Genomic DNA, 18,510 nt, shown 5'->3' with positions numbered 1-18,510 from the left:
CCATACGTACTGATCACAAATGTGTTTACGATGCTCGCGTCCGCTTAGTTGCGAACTGACGAGGCGTGATAGATTATTGATACACGCAAAGTGTCCCACTTCCTGGTTATTGTTGTCATCGTTGTTGTCGCGTTGCACGTACAATAAATTTACGTGTCGCTTTTTCTTCTCATTGCTGAGGCGTATAGGTAGAACGTTAATTTTTTTTCCACGTGTCTTTGTGACGTACACGTTGATCGAGATATCATTCAATCGTTCGAGTTTTGCAACGTCTTTAAGAGTCGCGGGAAACTGCACACCCTCGACGTTCAGCACCGTTGCGTAATGCGGGTACGACGATTCCCGATCCACGTGCTGCTTCACGGGATACAGAGCCGCCACCACCGACCACGCGAGACACTTGTCGTCCATCGTTTTTACGCATATTACTGCATTTTTAGCGACTATTTTCCGCGACAATGTAACGTGACATCCCGCACGCATCGGATTGTACTAGTTTACGTTGATCAACAAGTTCAAAATTCGCGACAACGCCCATCCGCTGTCGCGCTCCTGAAACTCCTCGAGAGAAGCCAGCGTGGGTTCGATAACATGTAGTCGGTACCACTCGCGTACATCAGTATCTCGAAAGATCTCACAGTTTTTCGTGGTTATACTTTTGTTGGCGCGTTTGTCCCCGGCCGTGAATTCACCGTTGAACGCGGTGTTCACTTTCACGCAATTATTTTTACGCACGATGTTCTGTACGCGCTCGCACACCGCGTTACCGGCGTCCTCCAGGAATCGCAGCGGCTCGATGTAGTTTGCGTTTATTACCACACCTGTTGCGATACGACTTTTGAACGCGGTCTCGATCTCGCGCCACTCGAGTTCACCAGCTGCGTTGTCATCATCACCGTCGGCAGCACTGGTGCTCGCATACTCGCCACCCTGGTGCACGTAACGTCCGTACAAATGTTTCCTGGCACCCAAGAGTCGCGCGATACTCGCCACCGTGGATTGCGCGCACCCGACGGATACGCGCGTTTGCTTGGCGCGACTGCGTTCCTCGAGTCGATTCACTAAGTCGTCACATCTCTCAAGCCACACGAAAAATTCTCCCAGGGTGGTCACGGCGTTAGCCTGCACCAGGAGTTTGCGCCCTTCCTCGAGAAAACTTTGATCCATTTTTAAATGATTTTCACAACGATGCTCGCACGTTAATGTTGAAAAAACGACATTGGCAATAAATACAACAAAACAACGACATTAGCAATAAATACAACAAAACAACAACATTAGCAATAAATACGACAAAACAACAACATTAGCGATAAATACGACAAACAACGACATTAGCAACGCGAGTACGGAATCGAAGTACATTGCTCACGCAGTCGTGCATACCGGACACATATCGCACGAAATTACAACGAATGCTGCGGCTCTACAGTTCAAGCACCACGTACCATTGAGACTTTCGTAAGATCCTACGACGTGTTAACGAATCTTGAAGACGGAGTCGTTAAAATCGTTTTGCATCAATACCAAACAAAAAGCGCACACGTTGTATTCTCGCCCGTCACCGTAATAAAAATATATGGCACAAAATTTCGTACGCAGATTAATCGCGGTTAAATTTCGTAAATTGATCGTTTTGCGCGTAGTATTTTCAACCGTTTTGTCGTCATCGTCGGTTTCGCAAGCACTATCCTCCGACAGGGGATGAACCTCGTCGATTTTCTCACCGATTTCTATTTCTATTTCTTCACCGATTTCTATTCTCACGTCAACGTTCATTATCGTCGATCGCTCAATCACTAGTGAGATTCGCGCGCGTTGTTACAAGAGAGGCCTAAGGAATGCTTTATATTCTACCCCTACTCCTGATTAATCATGTGACACATTTTTTACCCTCTCTCAAATTATAAAAAGTCATTTAATAATAAGTTTCACTTCGCGGTATTTAAAAACTGCTATCTTATCTCTTTCCGATAAAAGAAATGCACACCTGCTAAATAGCAACTACCTCCGTTTGCAGTCTTTGAATTTAGCCGCATAGTCTTTTGTTCTCTTAGCAGTCTATTTTTCAATGATGCGGGGGTAACATGAGTGGCAACGTGAGTGGCAACGTGAGTGGCAACGTGAGTGACAACGCGAGTAAGAACGATAATTTTTTATCTCTATAAAACAATTTGGATCGAGATGAGTTCTTCAACCGTCGAGCGATCAGTTTCTTGCAACCAAGCATCGGTTACTGATCGTCGCCAAGTACCAATTAAAAAATGTAAGTATCTTTTCTGATATTATTTTTAATATTTTTTTTAAAAAATACCGCTTAATATAAAAAATTTTTTTTCAGATAATTTCCGACATCAATATAAGACAACTGACCCGCTGGCCGTACAAAGTACGCGTGATACGCGTACAATCACCCACGCTATTTTGGGTGAAGTTAATTAACGGAGAGAAGGCTTATTTGGAGATGCTTGAACAATTGATTCTATTTATGAGGATTGCAGCAGCCAACCTCATGCTGTTACCACATGAACTTACAGTGGGAACCCTCGTTGCTATCCGAGAAGGTTTAAAGTGGCAAAGAGGAATCGTCGACGATGTTAGTGCTACGTCGATTACGGTACATCTTCGCGACTGGGCTCGCAGAACCTGTAGACTACCTTATGAGTGTTTCCGACTGGAGGAACGATTCTGTGAAATAAAGTGGCAGGCGATACCGTGTGTTCTAGACGGAATCTTGCCTCGGCGAGCCCAGATGTGGACGGAGCAAGAGATCACGCTTGCTAGAATAATCATGGAAAAAGCGCGGGGGTGGATTACCATCAATGATATTCTCTCTGGCGATGCGGCTCTTGTTTTGTTAATCAGAGTCGGGCAAACAGAAAATGTGCACCCGGTAGATATGTCAACCTTATTTATACACCTGGGTATTGCAAAAAATTTCATCATGTGGATCGATACGCCGGCTGAATGAATTACACCGAAAGGGCCTTAAGTCCGTTCGTATATCCGCTTCTTTAAGTATCATTCATTGTGCATTTACGAACACACATATGGAAGCGAATAGAAACGCAGCACGTGATTTTCAGTCGGTCGCTTGTCAGTCGGTCGCTCGCCAGTCGAAGAGTACACATTTCAAAATTGCTTCTATTGTTTTTTATTGCTTCTGTTGTTTTTATTATTGCTTCTGTTGTTTTTATTATTGCTTATATTGTTTTTATTATTGCTATTGTCGTTTTTTTTTTTTGCTTGTGTTGTTTTTTGGCTATTGTTGTTTTTTTGGCAAGATTGGATCTAAATTAAAACAGAAAAAAAATTTTCGGCAAGATCTCATTTAAATTAATCCGAAAAAATCACCATGAGTTGCAGAGACTATCTAATGAAAATGTGTGTCAGATCCGATTGTAAGATGTTCCACGAGGTCCGGCGGTGCACGAAATCAGTGTGCTTAACAGGCAGCACGTGCAAATTCGTCCACCTTACGCAGGATGAGGTGGACGAAGTCAACAACCATGTGCGGCCTATGTCGGAAACGGGATTTCTAGAAGTCAAACGTCTGGCATATTTACTGCGCGAGACGTACCCGCCGGATCAGAGATCTCACACGTGCACCAAGAATCTTCTTGGAGAGTGCATGTGGGAGTGCCTCTCCTGCGATAATGGAACATTTCCCAGTAAGTTTTTTTTTTTTTTTTAATTAATATTAATTTTTTAACTTACAGAGGATAACACGCCGAGATGCAACTTCTGCCTGGTGCACCATTTTAAGGGGGTTCAAGCCTTAATTTGTGGTCACTCTTTTTGCACACCGTGCATGAAAGTGATACCTTTTTCTATGCATGGTCAAGTACCCAAATATCTCTGCACGGCGTGCAAACAATGGAAGGTGCAGATAAATCTATGTAAGTATATTTTAAATAAATTTTATTTATTATTTTTTAATACATTTTATTTTCTATTTTTTTAATAATTTTATTTTTCGTTTCAGACAATGACTAAAGACTCCGGAAAAAAGACGAGGCAAACAGGAAATAGACGGAGAGAGAGGACGCCGGAAAAAAATTTTTTAGTTCATAAGTTTAGGTTAAGTTTCATTTTATATTCATTTCATTATTTCATTTTTATTAGTTTATTTTTATTAGTTCATTTTTATTAGTTTATTTTATATTATATTCATTTTTATTAGTTCATTTTTATATTAGATTTATATTCTAAAGTAATTGCACACATATTTATTAGTTTGTAAGTTTTTGTTTTTAATAATTAAAAAGATGTTAATACAAAAATAATAAAATATGTTTAAATATAATATTTATTTTATATCTTAGTTTACTACCTTATATTCTAAAAACGTTTATTAGAGATAAAACAAAATAGAAAAAACTAATGATAAAACATAAAAATTACATTAAAAATTAAAAATTAAGAAATGATACAAGCATAAAAAAACATAAGCAAAAAATACGACATAAGCAAAAACACCACAAGCAAGCAAACAAACAATAAACGCAAAAAACGACACAAGCTATAGCAATTGTTCATAATTGGATACAGATCAGCATACCAGGCACACAACAGTTAGAATTTGGTACGGACGCGGAGGCCCTTGGCACTTAAGAGCGCACGTATAACAGTACACGTGCGCGCAACTAGACGCCCCGAAAGTGTCCATCACTATTTCCGAACAACACACAATGCACTCTAGTTTTTCTTGGTGCCCGATATACCGACGTTGGCAGTCCGTCCTTGTACACCTGCCCGCTTTATAGTCCCCGCAAATGATTGAATTTTGCAGGGTGCGTTCGACTTCATACCGCAATTTAGCAGATGATAACCCGGTAGACTCGTAACGAGCCTGCTCCACGCTCGTAACGTGCAAAAATTTGCATTGCGCGTTTGTGCACTTTTTGTTTTAATAATTAAAACAATATCTATAAGTGTGCACAAACGCGCAATAGCTATTGGAGCAGCTGCCTCGCTGGAAATCGCGGCATAGCTGTTGTTTTGCTAAAACAGAAAAATAAATATTATAACATAATTTAATAAAAAATTAAATTATTTTATAAATTGTATTATAATACATACCTTGTTCTCCAAAATATGCCATTTTTTTTACTTTCTTGGATTTACTTCTGGGATTTTCTCCTAAGACAGAGGATCCTGCAGCTACGGATGTGAGACTGAGAATGAGGCATGGTCACATCGTCGTCGTCGTCGTCGTCGTCGTCGTCCTCGTCCTCGTCCTCGTCGATAAACAAAGAAAATAGACGCCGGGCCAACGAAAACGAAACGTGATACAAAAGATTCAATGATAAAAGACGCCAAAGATTTTTGTCGCATAGGCAGTAGAAAGAATCGTCCATATCTAACGAAGGCATCTTGAAACGATTACTAGAAAAGCATGAACGACACTTGACCAAGAGAAAAACGCAAAAAGATTTTTTACAGCGTTTGAAGCCCATATAAAACGCAAAAGATTTTTGACCACACGGGTATACAGGGTGTCCCAGACACAACGAAGGATACTAGGAAGATAGATAGAATTGATTGAGACAAGTAGAAAAGTTCCGTACCATTTTCTATCATCCTTCCAGTATCCTTCGTTATGTCTGGGACACCCTGTATAGAAAAGAATCTAGCGATAGCATGTTACGCATCTGGAGACGATAACTAAAGAATACGAGTGAGAGCGTGAAAGGGTGTGAGCGAGAGCGCAAATGACACTTGAACGCGATACCGAACAAGGAAATACAAATAGGAGTGAAAGAGATATAACGCAAACGATACATGATGTTCAAAAGAAAATTTAAGTAATGGGGATTTTTTACTGATTATATATTTTAACGATATTATGTTATACGAATAATCGATATGATGCGAGCAATGACGACGATGACGACGATGATGATTGCAATGAAGACGCCGGTGACGTTGGCTTTACGCAAAATTGTCCCTCTGTAATATTAAAATTTTTTACGGCTACTATTTGTTACGTCCTCGGACTCCACATCTCCTTTTTTCCGACACGCGTTTAATAAATTAGATAAAAAGAGTAAACCGTGACTATTTGGTGACGAGAGAGAACTTCCAGGCTTCCAGAAGAAATAATTTACACTCCGAAATCCTTATCGCCGGATGCTTAAATTAAACTTAGAACAATCACGGCATAGATACCGACGGAAAACTTAAACAGAAAACTCTTCAAAGAATATTAGAAGGAACCTAAAACGATTTGGAATCAATATCAAATATCTGACGATAAGTGAAGCACTTGAGATCGCAACTACGAAGTATAAACAAACGAAGGGGGCGAAAGCTCTGCAGTCATAAGAATATGACACGCGACCGGATCCCATAAACAAACGCGACCCGGTGATAACGAAAAGGGGTTTTTAGGAATTTTCTCCCAACTATTAATGACAATATTCTGGAAGGTTGGAAGGGGAAGCCATGCGGGCGGAGTTTAGTACAACCGAGTTTTTTCTCTCGGGCCAATAGATATCGGGAACTCCTCACCACTAATTAAAAATCTAAGGACGAAAACTAGAGCTTAGGAAAATCAGAGAAGGAATGAGATCCAAATAACCAATAATTAAGAAAAGGAAAAGTGGAGAGACATGGTCGCCAAATCAAAGCACTGACTTTTTCAAAAATGAAAATCCGGCGCTAGCCCACCCCTTTTCCAAGGTTATAAAACCGCGTGTTTCAGCGGGACTCGCTCTCATTCAGTCTTTGAATTTTTTCACGAACCAACTATCGTTTTTGTGTGTGACTTGTGACTCACTGCTGTCTCAATACCAATAAAGAAGTTGCGAGGGACTCGTCCGAGAGCAACCTAAGACAACGAAAAGTAAGTCTCATTATTTCATTTAACCTTATTACTTTCTCCTCTTTTAAATGATTCCACTAAATTTCTAAAATTCCAAAATTCATATTCTTGAAAAATGAATGACGTGGGTGTTGCCAGGGTGCCGTTTGCGTTTTCCGAAGTAGGCATCTCTCTAGAATCCTTTGAATTCTCCCCTGATTCGATTTGGTTAATGGGTCTCCTCCTGTCAGAGGTTACGATATGCTGCCAGTAAATGGTGACTATCAAAACCTTAGTTTGAGTGATGGTCAATCCGGACAGAGGTACCGGGAGAATATTTGAAGCGATCTATAGAGAGATCCGGAAGGAAGAATGTGGCGTGTTGCCCTGACATATTTCCCGCCTTAATCATTTCATTAAAATCAAATTCAAATTGATACCTTTTAGTGGAATCAAGAAATCTTCGATCCATTAAGAAAAGCCGCGCCCGAAGAAATCGCAAGATACGAGAGTTGCGAGAATTGGTTCAAAGCTTCTTTGTCCAATTCTTATTCGCGGCAGCGCCAAGGGAGGTCACACCGGAACCTCCGAAACTCAGATCAGAGCGGTCATGGTCTCCTCCGCCCACCGTACCTCCCAACTCGCCGACAAACAGTGAAGACCTTGAGTCAGAGAAGAATACTCCGCCGCGAACACCATCACCGTCACGTTCGAAGTCGACTTCATCGTCTCAACCTGAGCCGGAGCTGTTCCGCCCTACTTCTCCATCCTATACTCCAGACGTTTCCTTGAATTCCTCCGGACCTTTTCCTGGAGTTGCTCCTAGAGCATGCTCCTCTCCCATCCGGTCACCGACTCCTTATCCTGGGGAACCCGAGGTGGTCAACTCCTTTGCCGAGGACGAAACCATTTCCTGGCATGAGCCTGACAGCCCGGAACATTCCCCTTTTCCCGCCCCGAGCGTAGAGTTCTTAGAGGAGCAAGAGGAACCGAGAGAAGTCGTAGACCCTCTCCTCGACTCCTCCGGAGCACCTGCACTCCGTGGACGGATCCCGTCCCGGAAAGGGCCTATACAATAGGCCCCGACTCATTTGATCCTGAGGAGATCAGGAGAGAAGCCAGAAGGGCGACTCCTGATCATAATATTCTCATTTATTATCCCGGGGTGGAACATCCCTTCTTGGCTCCGACCAGTTTGATCGACAGAGTATTTTCAAGGTCGACGGCCCGGATCACAGAAATTGTAGAGATAGATTTAGAATAATGTCCTCAATCTTAAATTATATTTGTTAGTTTTAAACTCTGTAATTAATACATTTCCTTTTTTTTTTTCTTTGTTTTGTAATTTTTAAAATGTTTAAATTATATCTTTTGTTAAGTCCTCTTCCTTTTTCTTTTTATATAATTATCTCACTAAATTCGTATAATCTGTTTTTTTATTCTAAACTTGTATTTAATTAATATTAAAATTGTCAAACTACCTTACTGAAAACTCAGAAATAGTTATTTCAACTTAACTAAAGTATCCTTTGTTGCGAAAAACCACCTCAAGTTCTATCCCAGGGAATAAGAATTAAATTTCTTTTCCTAAAAAGAACAAATACTACGCGCTAGTTTCTCCACGCAACCGACTCGAACCCATTCTTAGTGCGTTTACGCATGGCCCCTCCAAATACGCGCCACGCATAGATCGGCTATTACGTCACTCTCCAAGTCCTTTCCTCCTCCTTACCAGCTCTCGTGCCTTTTCCTAAGCATCCGAGAAGCGGTAAATGAACTCACATAAAATTTCCAACCCTTGACGTAACACTATTCGTACGAATAAAAATATTTTTTATTTTATTTCTCTTTATACTTACCATTTACGGATTACATGAATTGCACAGCTCTTCGATGATTGTCTTGAGCAAGGAATCAATACCACATGAGCGATTGATAAACACGACATTAGCGATTGATTAAAAAACGATACCTTCTCGGTATAAAACTTTAACGCAACCTCTTAAAATTTTTTCTTATCGTAAGAATAATAAGAAGAAGAAAATACTCTCGAGCCCTGGGCCCACAGTTGTGCATCCTCATAGTGTCAACTTTTGTTTAATATTATATTTCAAAGCGACATACTACGCATGAGAATTGTGAGTCGTAGTCGATGGTGACAAACGCGTGAACGAGAGCGAGCGAGAGGGAACGATAGGCGGCGCGAACGGGTGCGAGCGAGAGGGAACGATGGGCGCGCGATACTTTGCGATCCGCCGCCGCCCCGCCGCTCGCCGCCGACGCCATGACTAACATAAGACTCGCGTGATCACCTCCATCTTTCCCACCCATTTACCCCCTTTGAAAAATAAGACTCCCCCCCCCTATACCCCATTTGAAAAAAATTCCAACCCTTTGAAATTCACGATGCCGCATGAAAATACTGCGGCGCGATAATGCACTTATCTATTTTAAAAATATCAAATTACGTAATTAAAATATCAAATTTCATAATTTTTATGTTATTGTTATTTTTATAAACAATCTGTTCCGAGAATCGCCGACAAAGGGGCGATTCCTGGAAAAACACCCCTCCCCGCGTGACGTCATTACTCCTCGCCCTAGGTCACACGGACACACTAACACAAATTGGTCCAGAACCGGCCTATATACATCTACTGACTAAACGCTCATTGGTCCTTTCGCAATCGCGCGACGATCCTCACGCCTTGATCGCATGATCCTTTACGCTTGATCGCGAAGAAACCACCTGATGTGTTCGTGTCAGGCGATCGAGGAAATTTCCACGCTTTCTCGGTCGTCCGAACAAATATACGTGAATGCACGAATAACATTTATTTTGTATACTTTTTAATGATAATGAGATTTAATTTGTATTACTGTATTATACATAATTATGAAAAAAATTAAAAAATATTTAATTTACAGTTCAAAAATATATGCAATTAATTCATTCAAAAGACATAAAAAACAGAAAATTTGATATTAATTTAAATTAATTCATTAATAGTATTTTAACTGTTCACTTTATCAATTTTGTTGGAGTTTACAATTAGATAGTTTTTTAGCCCATTTCTTCTCTATATCTTTAGTGACCTCAGGCAGAGCAGACACATAAATCTTTTTGCGATTTAACGTGACATAAATTTTTCAGACGTTTTGCTTCGTACTCCTTCAACGTGGAAGTTTTAAGAGCTCTCCACTGTTGCTCGATGTCTGTGCAACTTAAATCGAATAATTCTTCTTCCTTTATTTTAAAAAAATATATTATAAATATATTTTTCTTGTAGTGGAGTCGGTGCTTAATACTAAAAATAAAAAAATTAATAAAATTTAAAAAAATAGCATACACTTAAATGACTAACCTTGTCAGGTAAAGAAGAACAGTTACAACATGTTTGCATTTTTCAGATTGCCCAGCTATACATTCACACTTGACAGATTGATTTTTTAACAAACGCGAATCATATTCTTTTTCCAAAAATTACCCACACTTTAACTAAACACGGATGTTGAGTAGTGAGACCTGATGTTCTCAAGACGAGAGCCTTAATGTGTGACACACAGTCTTTTTTTTCTTTCAGTCCCACTGACACAACTAAACCGCTCTCTAATACTTGCTCGCCCTTACGCATTGGATGCACAAATCCTTTAGTTGCATTCATAGAATTCACAATAGAAAGAATTTTTGACATTTTCGAGAAATTAAAAATATGAGCAATATATGTCCCGATCTAGTCTCACATCTGACTCTGTCTCTGACTCTGATATCTGTCTCATTTACGCTACTTCGAAATCTGGCCACCAGGAGTGCTCGAGCAAATTTTGCGTCGCTAATTACTCGACTTCGACCAAAGTCATTGAGCGCACACGGACACAGCCTTTTATTTTTGTGCTAATGTTGCTTAGTATCGAATCTGTGATCGCTGTTTGTATCACGTCCGGTGCTAGCAGCGCCTGTATTGTACCTACCTGCGTGTTTGTATTAAAGAAACTGTTATGTTTTATCTATTACACGATCGAATCCTGCAATCCCGATGAGCGCCCCGAACGGAACTCGCTAGGCCGACATTCGGTCCCGTAAAATATAGATCGTTTCTCATGTGACTTCTAAATCAGCAAAATTATGGTAATATATCTATTTACAAATACATATCAATTTTTTTCGCACTTTTTCCGGAAGTAGAAATATTACCAAATAAATGAATAAAATTAATGTAATAATTTGATGTAAAATTAATAATTGATTGAAGTAATTTCAGCGAATAAAAATAACAAGGCTTTAACATTGTGCATAAAATGCATTAAATTGACAGAAAATATTTGCCATAATCTTTATTTAGATACAACTTTAATATAAAACTTTTATTAAATAGTATTCTAGAATTTTTTGTTGTTGACTCAAGGTAAAAAGCACATCCAAATATTTTGATTTTGATAAAACTTTATGTAAATGTAGGGGTGGATTATAAACAAATGTAAAACATATCCGTAACGGCCCATAAATGTTCGTTTCGTTCACACAACGCGAAAGACTTTCCAACAGATGCTCGATTCTGAATTAAGATCTAGCTAATTTAACGACCTAACAACTGAGACGCCGATTATACGATTCTTTTACGTACGTCTTTATAATTTTCTCGACATATTTTTAGAATTATTTGAAATATCAAAAAATGTTATATACAAAAGTTTTTTTGTAAAAACACTTCTATTTAACAATATTAATAAAATTAAAAAAAAATTATTTTTACCAATTTAGAAAAATTTTATTTCAAAATAAAAAAAAATTTTTGTTAATATAGTTAAATAGAAGTGTTTTTACCATATAACTTTTGTATAAAACATTTTTCGATATTTCAAATAATTCTTAAGATATGTCGAGAAAATTAAAACAGCATTTTACCTTTAAAGAATGGTTTCAGTTCTTAAACCCGTTTATGGGCCGTTACGAATATTTTTTTTATTTATCTAATGTTCACTCCTACATGTGTATAAAGTTTTATAATTTTCTGAATTTTCCACTTCGCGATGTTTTTTTATAAAATTATCAGATCTCAATAACGGTTAAATTAATCGCTTTCTAAGTATTTAAGTTTATTATAAAGCGATTTATTTATATGAGGAATGTTTTTGTTTTATTTTCTACGTATTATACAAGCGGAGATATCAGTGATATCACGATGCAATCGTGAAATTAGCGTTTCGGGACAGCTCCGAGAAGTACGCGGCGTCGTCACTAGGAGGCGTCGCTCTCTCGCATTTAAAATGCATTTCAGCCAGAATATAAACGGACCCGATAAAGCACTTAATCGTCGAGTTTTCGACTAGTATATCAAAAAGTTTCTGGTTATTGGCCAATTTCTTTTAAAAGATATGTGGGGAGGGGAAATTTTGGTTGAGTGTGGTATATTTTTATAAAATTTTTTTAAGATTTTTAATCGAATAATTATCGGTTTTTTTTTTTTTCAATGTCTCTTTTGGTAGGAGATTGTTTTGGATTTGTTATGGGCGTTTTGTAGAAGAGTTTGAGGCAGTGATGGGAATTTTAGCTCCGAGCAACATCGATGTTGCTGGAGTGGGGGACCACGCACACACGCCGACGTCCTGTCGGTGAGCGCGCCTCGCTCGGCCACGCTCGGTCTCGCTCGGCTTGCAGAAGAGGACAGATATATATATGTTCCGTCTTCTTTGCACCGAGGCAGCTACGAGTCGTAGCCTACGTCGGCCTACGAGCCTATGACTACGATGAGTGCACACATCGCGCGATGCTGCCCGCGTGAATCGCGGGCACTAAGATACATGTTTCTCTTTGCAAGTTGTATATTAGAATACGATGTGGTCTTCCGCACTACCCAGGTGGTGCAACTTACAGTGCGTTAGGTTTTGTAACGTGGACCTTCGCCGGTAGCCATATATTACCACATTTCTTAATATCTTTACCAATTTTAAATTGTTTAACACGCAAAGTGTTTGACAAACTTAATATCAAATTGTTAATAAATAAACTGTCTAACACGCAAAGTGTTCAACAGATTGCGTATACTATAATATGTCGGAAGGATAATTTTTTACGGGAGTAAATGAAAAAGAAAAGCGGCAATATTAGTTATTTAAATTTTTATTTTAATTAGAAATTTTATAAAAAAATTGATATATAACAAGGTGTCCGCCCCGGCCTCGGCCACAATTTATTTATTAACAAATTAATATTAAATTGTTAATAAATAAACTGTGGTCGAGGCCGAGGCAATAGACCAGGGCGGACACCTAGTTAAATATCAATTTTTAATAATTTTTTTTTAATAAAAATTTAAATAACTAATATAGCCTCTCTTCCTTTTTATTCACTTCCATAAAAAATTATCCTTTCTACATATAGCATATGCAATCTATTGGACACTTTGCGTGTTGGACAGTTAATTTATTAACAATTTAATATTAAGTTTGTCGGACACTTTGCGTGTTGGAACACAAATGGTAAAGATATTAAAAATATGGTATGATATAGCTATCGGCGAAGGTCCACGTGACCGCCGGTAGCTATATTATACGTACGTTAAAAAACCTAACGCACTGTAAGTTGCACCTCCTGGGTAGTGCGGAAGACCACATCGTATTCTAATATACAACCTGCAAAGAAACATGTATCTTAGTGCCTGCGATTCACGCGGGCCGCATCGCGCGATGTGTGCATTTATCGTAGTCGTAGGCTCGTAGGCTGACGTAGGCAACGACTCGTAGCTGCATCGGTGCAAAGAAGGGAACATATATATATCTGTCCTCTTCTGTAAGCCGAGCGAGGCGCGCTCACCGACAGGACGCCGGCGTGTGTGCGTAGTCCCCCACTCCAGCAACATCGATGTTGCTTGGAGCTAAAATTCCCATCACTGGGACAGATATATATATGTTCCGTCTTCGTCGCACCGAGGCAGCTACGATTCGTAGGCGACGAGTCGTAGCCTTCGAGTTACGGTGACTAAAGGCTCGTCTACAATGGCAGTAAGGGTAAGCTGTAAGGCTGTAGTGACTATAGTAGTATTAAAACAGCGCTGTCTACAATGGCTTCTAATAAACGTAAGGTAGGCCAATCAGAAAAAAAAGGTATATTTTGAAATTTTTGAATGTGAAGTGATGTAAAGGTCACGTAGTTTGCGTTTTATATGTATATCGAAATGGATTTTAGAAAATTAGGATTATTAACTCTTTTTATATTGTTGAAGGCACAAAGTATTTTTCTACTTGTAGCCTCTCAGGTACAAAAAATAAATAAGACGTTGGTGGGTCAGGCCGATCAATAGACGCAAAAGACAGGGATTCCTGTGCAATATATTTAATGAAATGTTATTGACAGATCATGAAGAATTTTTCTCTTACGTTCGGCTTTGGCCGGAACAATTTAATCATCTACTGCAATTAATAACTCCGTATTTAAGGAAACACAGCATTCGAAAATCTTTGTCAGTCAAAGCACGGCTAGCCATAACATTGTCGTAAGTAGCTTTAAATTATTGATAATATAATTTTATTTCATATTTTATTTAATTGCTTCTTTTCTTCTGTTCAGGTACCTTGCCCAAGGTGATACTGCGCACGATAAACATTTGGAATTTCGTATTGGAAAATCAACAGTATACAAAATTATACCAGAAGTATGTAACGCTATATGGCTTGCTCTTCAACCTATTGTTTTGCCCAAATTGAACGCTGAAAACTGGAAAAGAATAAGCGAAGACTTTTTTGTAAAATGGCAATTTCCAAATTGCATAGGGGCACTTGACGGTCGCCATATAGAAATACAAGCATCGCCATGCTCAGGATCTGAATTCTATAACTATAAAGGATATTTCAGTATTGTTCTCATGGCAATGTGTGATGCCAATCATAAGTTTACGTGGGTAGATATTGGTCAATTTGGTAAGTGTACTTTTTATTAAGCAATTAATGTCATCATTGAAAAATAAATATAATTTCTTTGCAGGTTCAATAAGTGATGGTGGCATATGGAGTCAAACAGATTTAGCAGCTGATTTAGAAACTAATAGAGCAAATTTACCAAAACCTACGCCTTTACCAAAAAGAGATGTTCCATTTCCTTATATTGCTGTGGCTGATGAAGCTTTTCCTCTAAAACCTTACTTAATGCGACCTTTCCCAAGAAGAGCAGACAAGATGACAAATAAGCAGTTAGTGTTCAACTATCGATTAGCACGGGCAAGATTGTGTATAGAGAATACTTTTGGTATTTTTTGTTCTCGATGGAGAATCTTACAGAGAAGGATGTCTTGCTCAGTAAAAACTGCAGAAATAATCTGTAAAGCACTTGTGTGTTTACACAATTTTGCTATGAGTGCTAATAACAGCGAAAACCGATATTGTCAGCCTGATTGGTGTGATATAGAAGACGAACAAGGCAGAATAATCGAAGGCCAATGGCGTACTGTAGGAGCTGGACAATTTTTAAACAAATATCGAGTAGGAGCTAACAGAGCTGGAGCTTTTTCCATAGGATTAAGAAATTATCTCTCAGATTACTTTATGTCTCCTATCGGCAATGCTCAAGCACCTTGGCAACTTCAAAGAGCGTTAAAGGGAAGCAACATTAACCTACCTGCTTAATTATTTTTAAATGTATTCAATTATTATTCAAATTATAAAAATTATTGTAAGAAAATTCAAATATATGTTAACATTTATGTATATTGTTGCATGTATAAATGTTGTAAAAGACAAATATGTAGAACGCATATGTAGAACGCATTTTTAGGAACATAGTATATGAAAATAAAGACGCACTTAAAATAAATTGTACTATCGTAGCATTAAAACAAATTACTTTTAATTTAACTAAAAACTAATTGTACTTTAATTTTGATTGGTTTTACCATGAGTCAGCGAACAAAAGATATTTCACATATATAAATTTTTAAACATAAAAATACTTTAAATATGCATACTTCTAAAATATCGAAGTCAACAGTCAGTAGTTCTTAATTCTCTCAGTCTTTGGAAATAACGTAAACAAACGTAAAAACAAACTTAATCTTCTTAAAAAAAAACTTATGCAATATATTGCTTAATAGAAAATATGTCTCTTTGCACAAACAGGTTCTTTTTTTTTAAATATTATATATCTGTATTCCTAACTTTCTTATGTAATATGATTTTTTACTAATTGCATTATAGCAATTAAACAATCCAATTGATTATATTCAGGTACTTTTTGCAAGGCAAAACCTATTGAACTCAACATAGCTTTTATGTCCGAAGAAAATAAAGATACAGATTCTGTAACTTGAGATGTAACAGGAACAGGTTGTGACGTAGCTAATAGTGCGTCTCCTACTTTATGTGCTAGCACATTTAAACTTTTCGACTGATCGAGTAGTGTTTTGTTAAAAAAATCAACATTTTGTTTTTTGCACTTAGCGAATGAATCAGGTTCTGGAACACATTTTTGGAAAGTATTTGATGTTGTTTTCTGCACTTGCTTTGCACTTGACATTGTCTTTCTACTATCCTTATCCTTCAAATATGATAAGCTATTTTCAGGTTGAGATAATAGTTTAGGTGATTCAGGTTGAGATAAATTAAATGTTTCCATTATATTTGAATACTCATTAACATCACCTAAAAAACCAAAAGTGAAAGAAAAGAAATAAAAACCTGTCTTTTATTTTATATAAAGAATAAAATAAAAAATAGAAGTTGAGAATTCAGATACTAACAATCAGATAGAATAAGTGATTCATTACACACGTACGGTGTAAGTAAAGAGGAACTTGAGGAAGTTGAGGGACAGCTTCTCTTATTGTTAGTATCACTACATAATACATCAGCTTCAGGTATTGACAGTTTTCTTTTGTAGTTAGATGATGTACTGAAACAAAAGAATTAAAAAAATAACAATGTACATCTCAACACTATTTAACAAAAAATGAAAATAATTAGCACTCACTTTCGATGTTTTATTGTGTCAGCTAGAAACATTAAATCGTTATAAAGATCCCATTGAGGTGTATATATCTGATGGCTAGCTCCAGCACCTGATCGACCTTGAGACTGGATTACTTTTTTCCTTTCTTTCACAAACCGCTGTCGCAATTGAGCAAATCTATGTTCAACCTCAACACTTATGCATATAAGATTTATGATAAATTAATTATCTTATCAATCATATATATATATAAACTCATGTTTATTTAATAATAACTACATTTACAATTACCTGTCTTTTTCTTAGATAAATTTTCACCAATAGTGGTCCAAGCTAACCTTTTCACCTGAGTGTTACTGTAAAGTTTTTCATTTTTGTTATATAAAAAACGATTCGCTCTAACTATCGAAATTATTTCTTTGTCTAACTCTTCGCTTTCTGAAATATCATCCAGAAGGTTGCCGTCTTCGTCTTCTTCGTAAAACATTTTTTGTTTATACGTTATACATACAATACTAAAGGATAACCATGGGTACAAAACAATTAACATTCGCGCGATTTCCATCGCGTTTTTGATTGGTCGATTGTAAAGCTGTAAGACGTAAGAAATGAAAATAATTCATTTTGCTTACAACCTATGCTACACCGGAAATAAACCCTTTGCAACCGCGTTTACAACCTTACAGTCTTATTCTTACAGCCATTGTAGACGAGCCTTAAGACGAGTGCTCGCATCGTGCGAGCCGCGTGAATCGCGGGCACCAAGATGCATGTTTTTTTACAGGCTGTATGTTAAAATATGATGTGGTCTTCCGCACTACCCAGGAGGTGCCACTTACAGTGCGTTAGGTTTTTTAATGTGGACCTTCGCCAGTAGCCATATCATACCACATTTCTGAATTGTCCAACACGCAAAGTGTCCGACAAACTTAATATTAAATTGTTAATAAACTGTCTAACACGCAAAGTGTCCGACAGAATGCGTATACTATATGTAGGAAGGATAATTTTTTACGGGAGTAAATGAAAAAGAAGAGCAACATTATTTAAATTTTTATTTTATTAGTTAAAAAAAAATTGGTAAATTTTTTGCCCGCCCCGGCCTCGCATGCCGCCCCGGCCTCTCCAAAAACTTCCTCGCGAACGTCCGGCCGCGTAACCTCTTTTTCGTTTTTCTAAAATGTATAAATAAAAAAATAAGTATATACTAAATATAAATAATAAATATGAATTTAAATATTGTTATTACTTTGCTGCTTCTGCTGCGGCTGCGGCTGCGGCTGCGGCTGCGGCTGCGGCTGCGGCTGCGGCTGCTGCTCCTGCTGCTGCGGCTGCGGATGCGGCTGCGGCTGCGGCTGTTGTTGCAGTTGTTCCTGCAACTGCTTATGTTTCTGTAATAGAGCGGTTATTTGATGCTCTACCTCTACGAGCCGCTCTAATGCACTATTTTCTAAAAAAATGAAAAAAGTATTAATTTTACAATATATGAATTACAAAAAGAGTAACAATTATGTATATTACTTACGAGGATTTTCGCTCATCTTTAGACGATTTCGCTCGCTTTTAGACGTCTACTGCTCGTTTATAACTTTGTAAGCGATTATATACAATACATTTGTTTTGCTCTAAGCTACGAGCGCTTCGTGACCGCGAGCAGAAACAATAAATAAAAAATTATTATATATACTGAAAGTACTTCTACAGTTAAATTAGTATATATTGACAGTTCATTTGCTCAATTGTAATAGCTTTTGTGAGAAATAATTAT

General features: G+C 37.8%; 2 protein-coding genes and 1 long non-coding RNA gene across 3 annotated transcripts; 2 read left to right on the top strand and 1 right to left on the bottom strand.

Annotated features, from left to right (window-relative positions):
- The first annotated feature begins 1,964 nt into the window (after positions 1–1,964).
- LOC139111950 (uncharacterized) lies at positions 1,965–4,371 on the top strand. The gene is made up of 3 exons (XR_011547299.1): positions 1,965–2,266; positions 2,342–3,899; positions 3,986–4,371. It is a non-coding gene; the product is annotated as an uncharacterized lncRNA (long non-coding RNA).
- A 9,326-nt stretch (positions 4,372–13,697) lies between these two features.
- On the top strand, positions 13,698–15,431 carry LOC139111965 (putative nuclease HARBI1). The gene is made up of 3 exons (XM_070672651.1): positions 13,698–14,298; positions 14,373–14,722; positions 14,787–15,431. The coding sequence occupies exons 1-3, from the start codon at positions 14,147–14,149 to the stop codon at positions 15,422–15,424; spliced, it is 1,140 nt and encodes a 379-aa protein (XP_070528752.1). The 5' UTR covers positions 13,698–14,146; the 3' UTR covers positions 15,425–15,431.
- A 525-nt stretch (positions 15,432–15,956) lies between these two features.
- Positions 15,957–18,283, bottom strand: LOC139112095 (uncharacterized). Its single transcript, XM_070672879.1, has 6 exons — positions 18,268–18,283; positions 17,992–18,192; positions 17,034–17,216; positions 16,764–16,938; positions 16,532–16,685; positions 15,957–16,478 (listed from the first exon to the last, which is right to left on the bottom strand). Exons 1-6 carry the CDS (start codon positions 18,281–18,283, stop codon positions 15,957–15,959), a joined length of 1,251 nt encoding a protein of 416 aa, XP_070528980.1.
- Between the last annotated feature and the right edge of the window lie 227 nt (positions 18,284–18,510).

This window comes from Cardiocondyla obscurior, linkage group LG26 (assembly GCF_019399895.1).
Source record: "Cardiocondyla obscurior isolate alpha-2009 linkage group LG26, Cobs3.1, whole genome shotgun sequence".
NCBI classification, from domain to species: Eukaryota; Metazoa; Arthropoda; class Insecta; order Hymenoptera; family Formicidae; genus Cardiocondyla; species Cardiocondyla obscurior.
Note: the sequence above shows the minus strand (reverse complement) of the source record. Positions and strands in the feature narration are given on the sequence as shown.

Excerpts from the sequence above, each read along its gene's own strand:
- LOC139111965 (XM_070672651.1), top strand. The coding sequence starts at position 14,147 with ATGTTATTGACAGATCATGAAGAATTTTTCTCTTACGTTCGGCTTTGG. Across the intron at positions 14,299-14,372 it reads CGGCTAGCCATAACATTGTC|GTACCTTGCCCAAGGTGATA; the intron begins GTAAGTAGCTTT and ends TCTTCTGTTCAG. Across the intron at positions 14,723-14,786 it reads GGTAGATATTGGTCAATTTG|GTTCAATAAGTGATGGTGGC; the intron begins GTAAGTGTACTT and ends ATTTCTTTGCAG.
- LOC139112095 (XM_070672879.1), bottom strand. Across the intron at positions 17,217-17,991 it reads GCCGCAGCAGAAGCAGCAAA|AAGACGAAGACGGCAACCTT; the intron begins GTAATAACAATA and ends TGTTTTACGAAG. Across the intron at positions 16,479-16,531 it reads CACTTATTCTATCTGATTGT|AAGACAGGTTTTTATTTCTT; the intron begins TAGTATCTGAAT and ends TATATAAAATAA.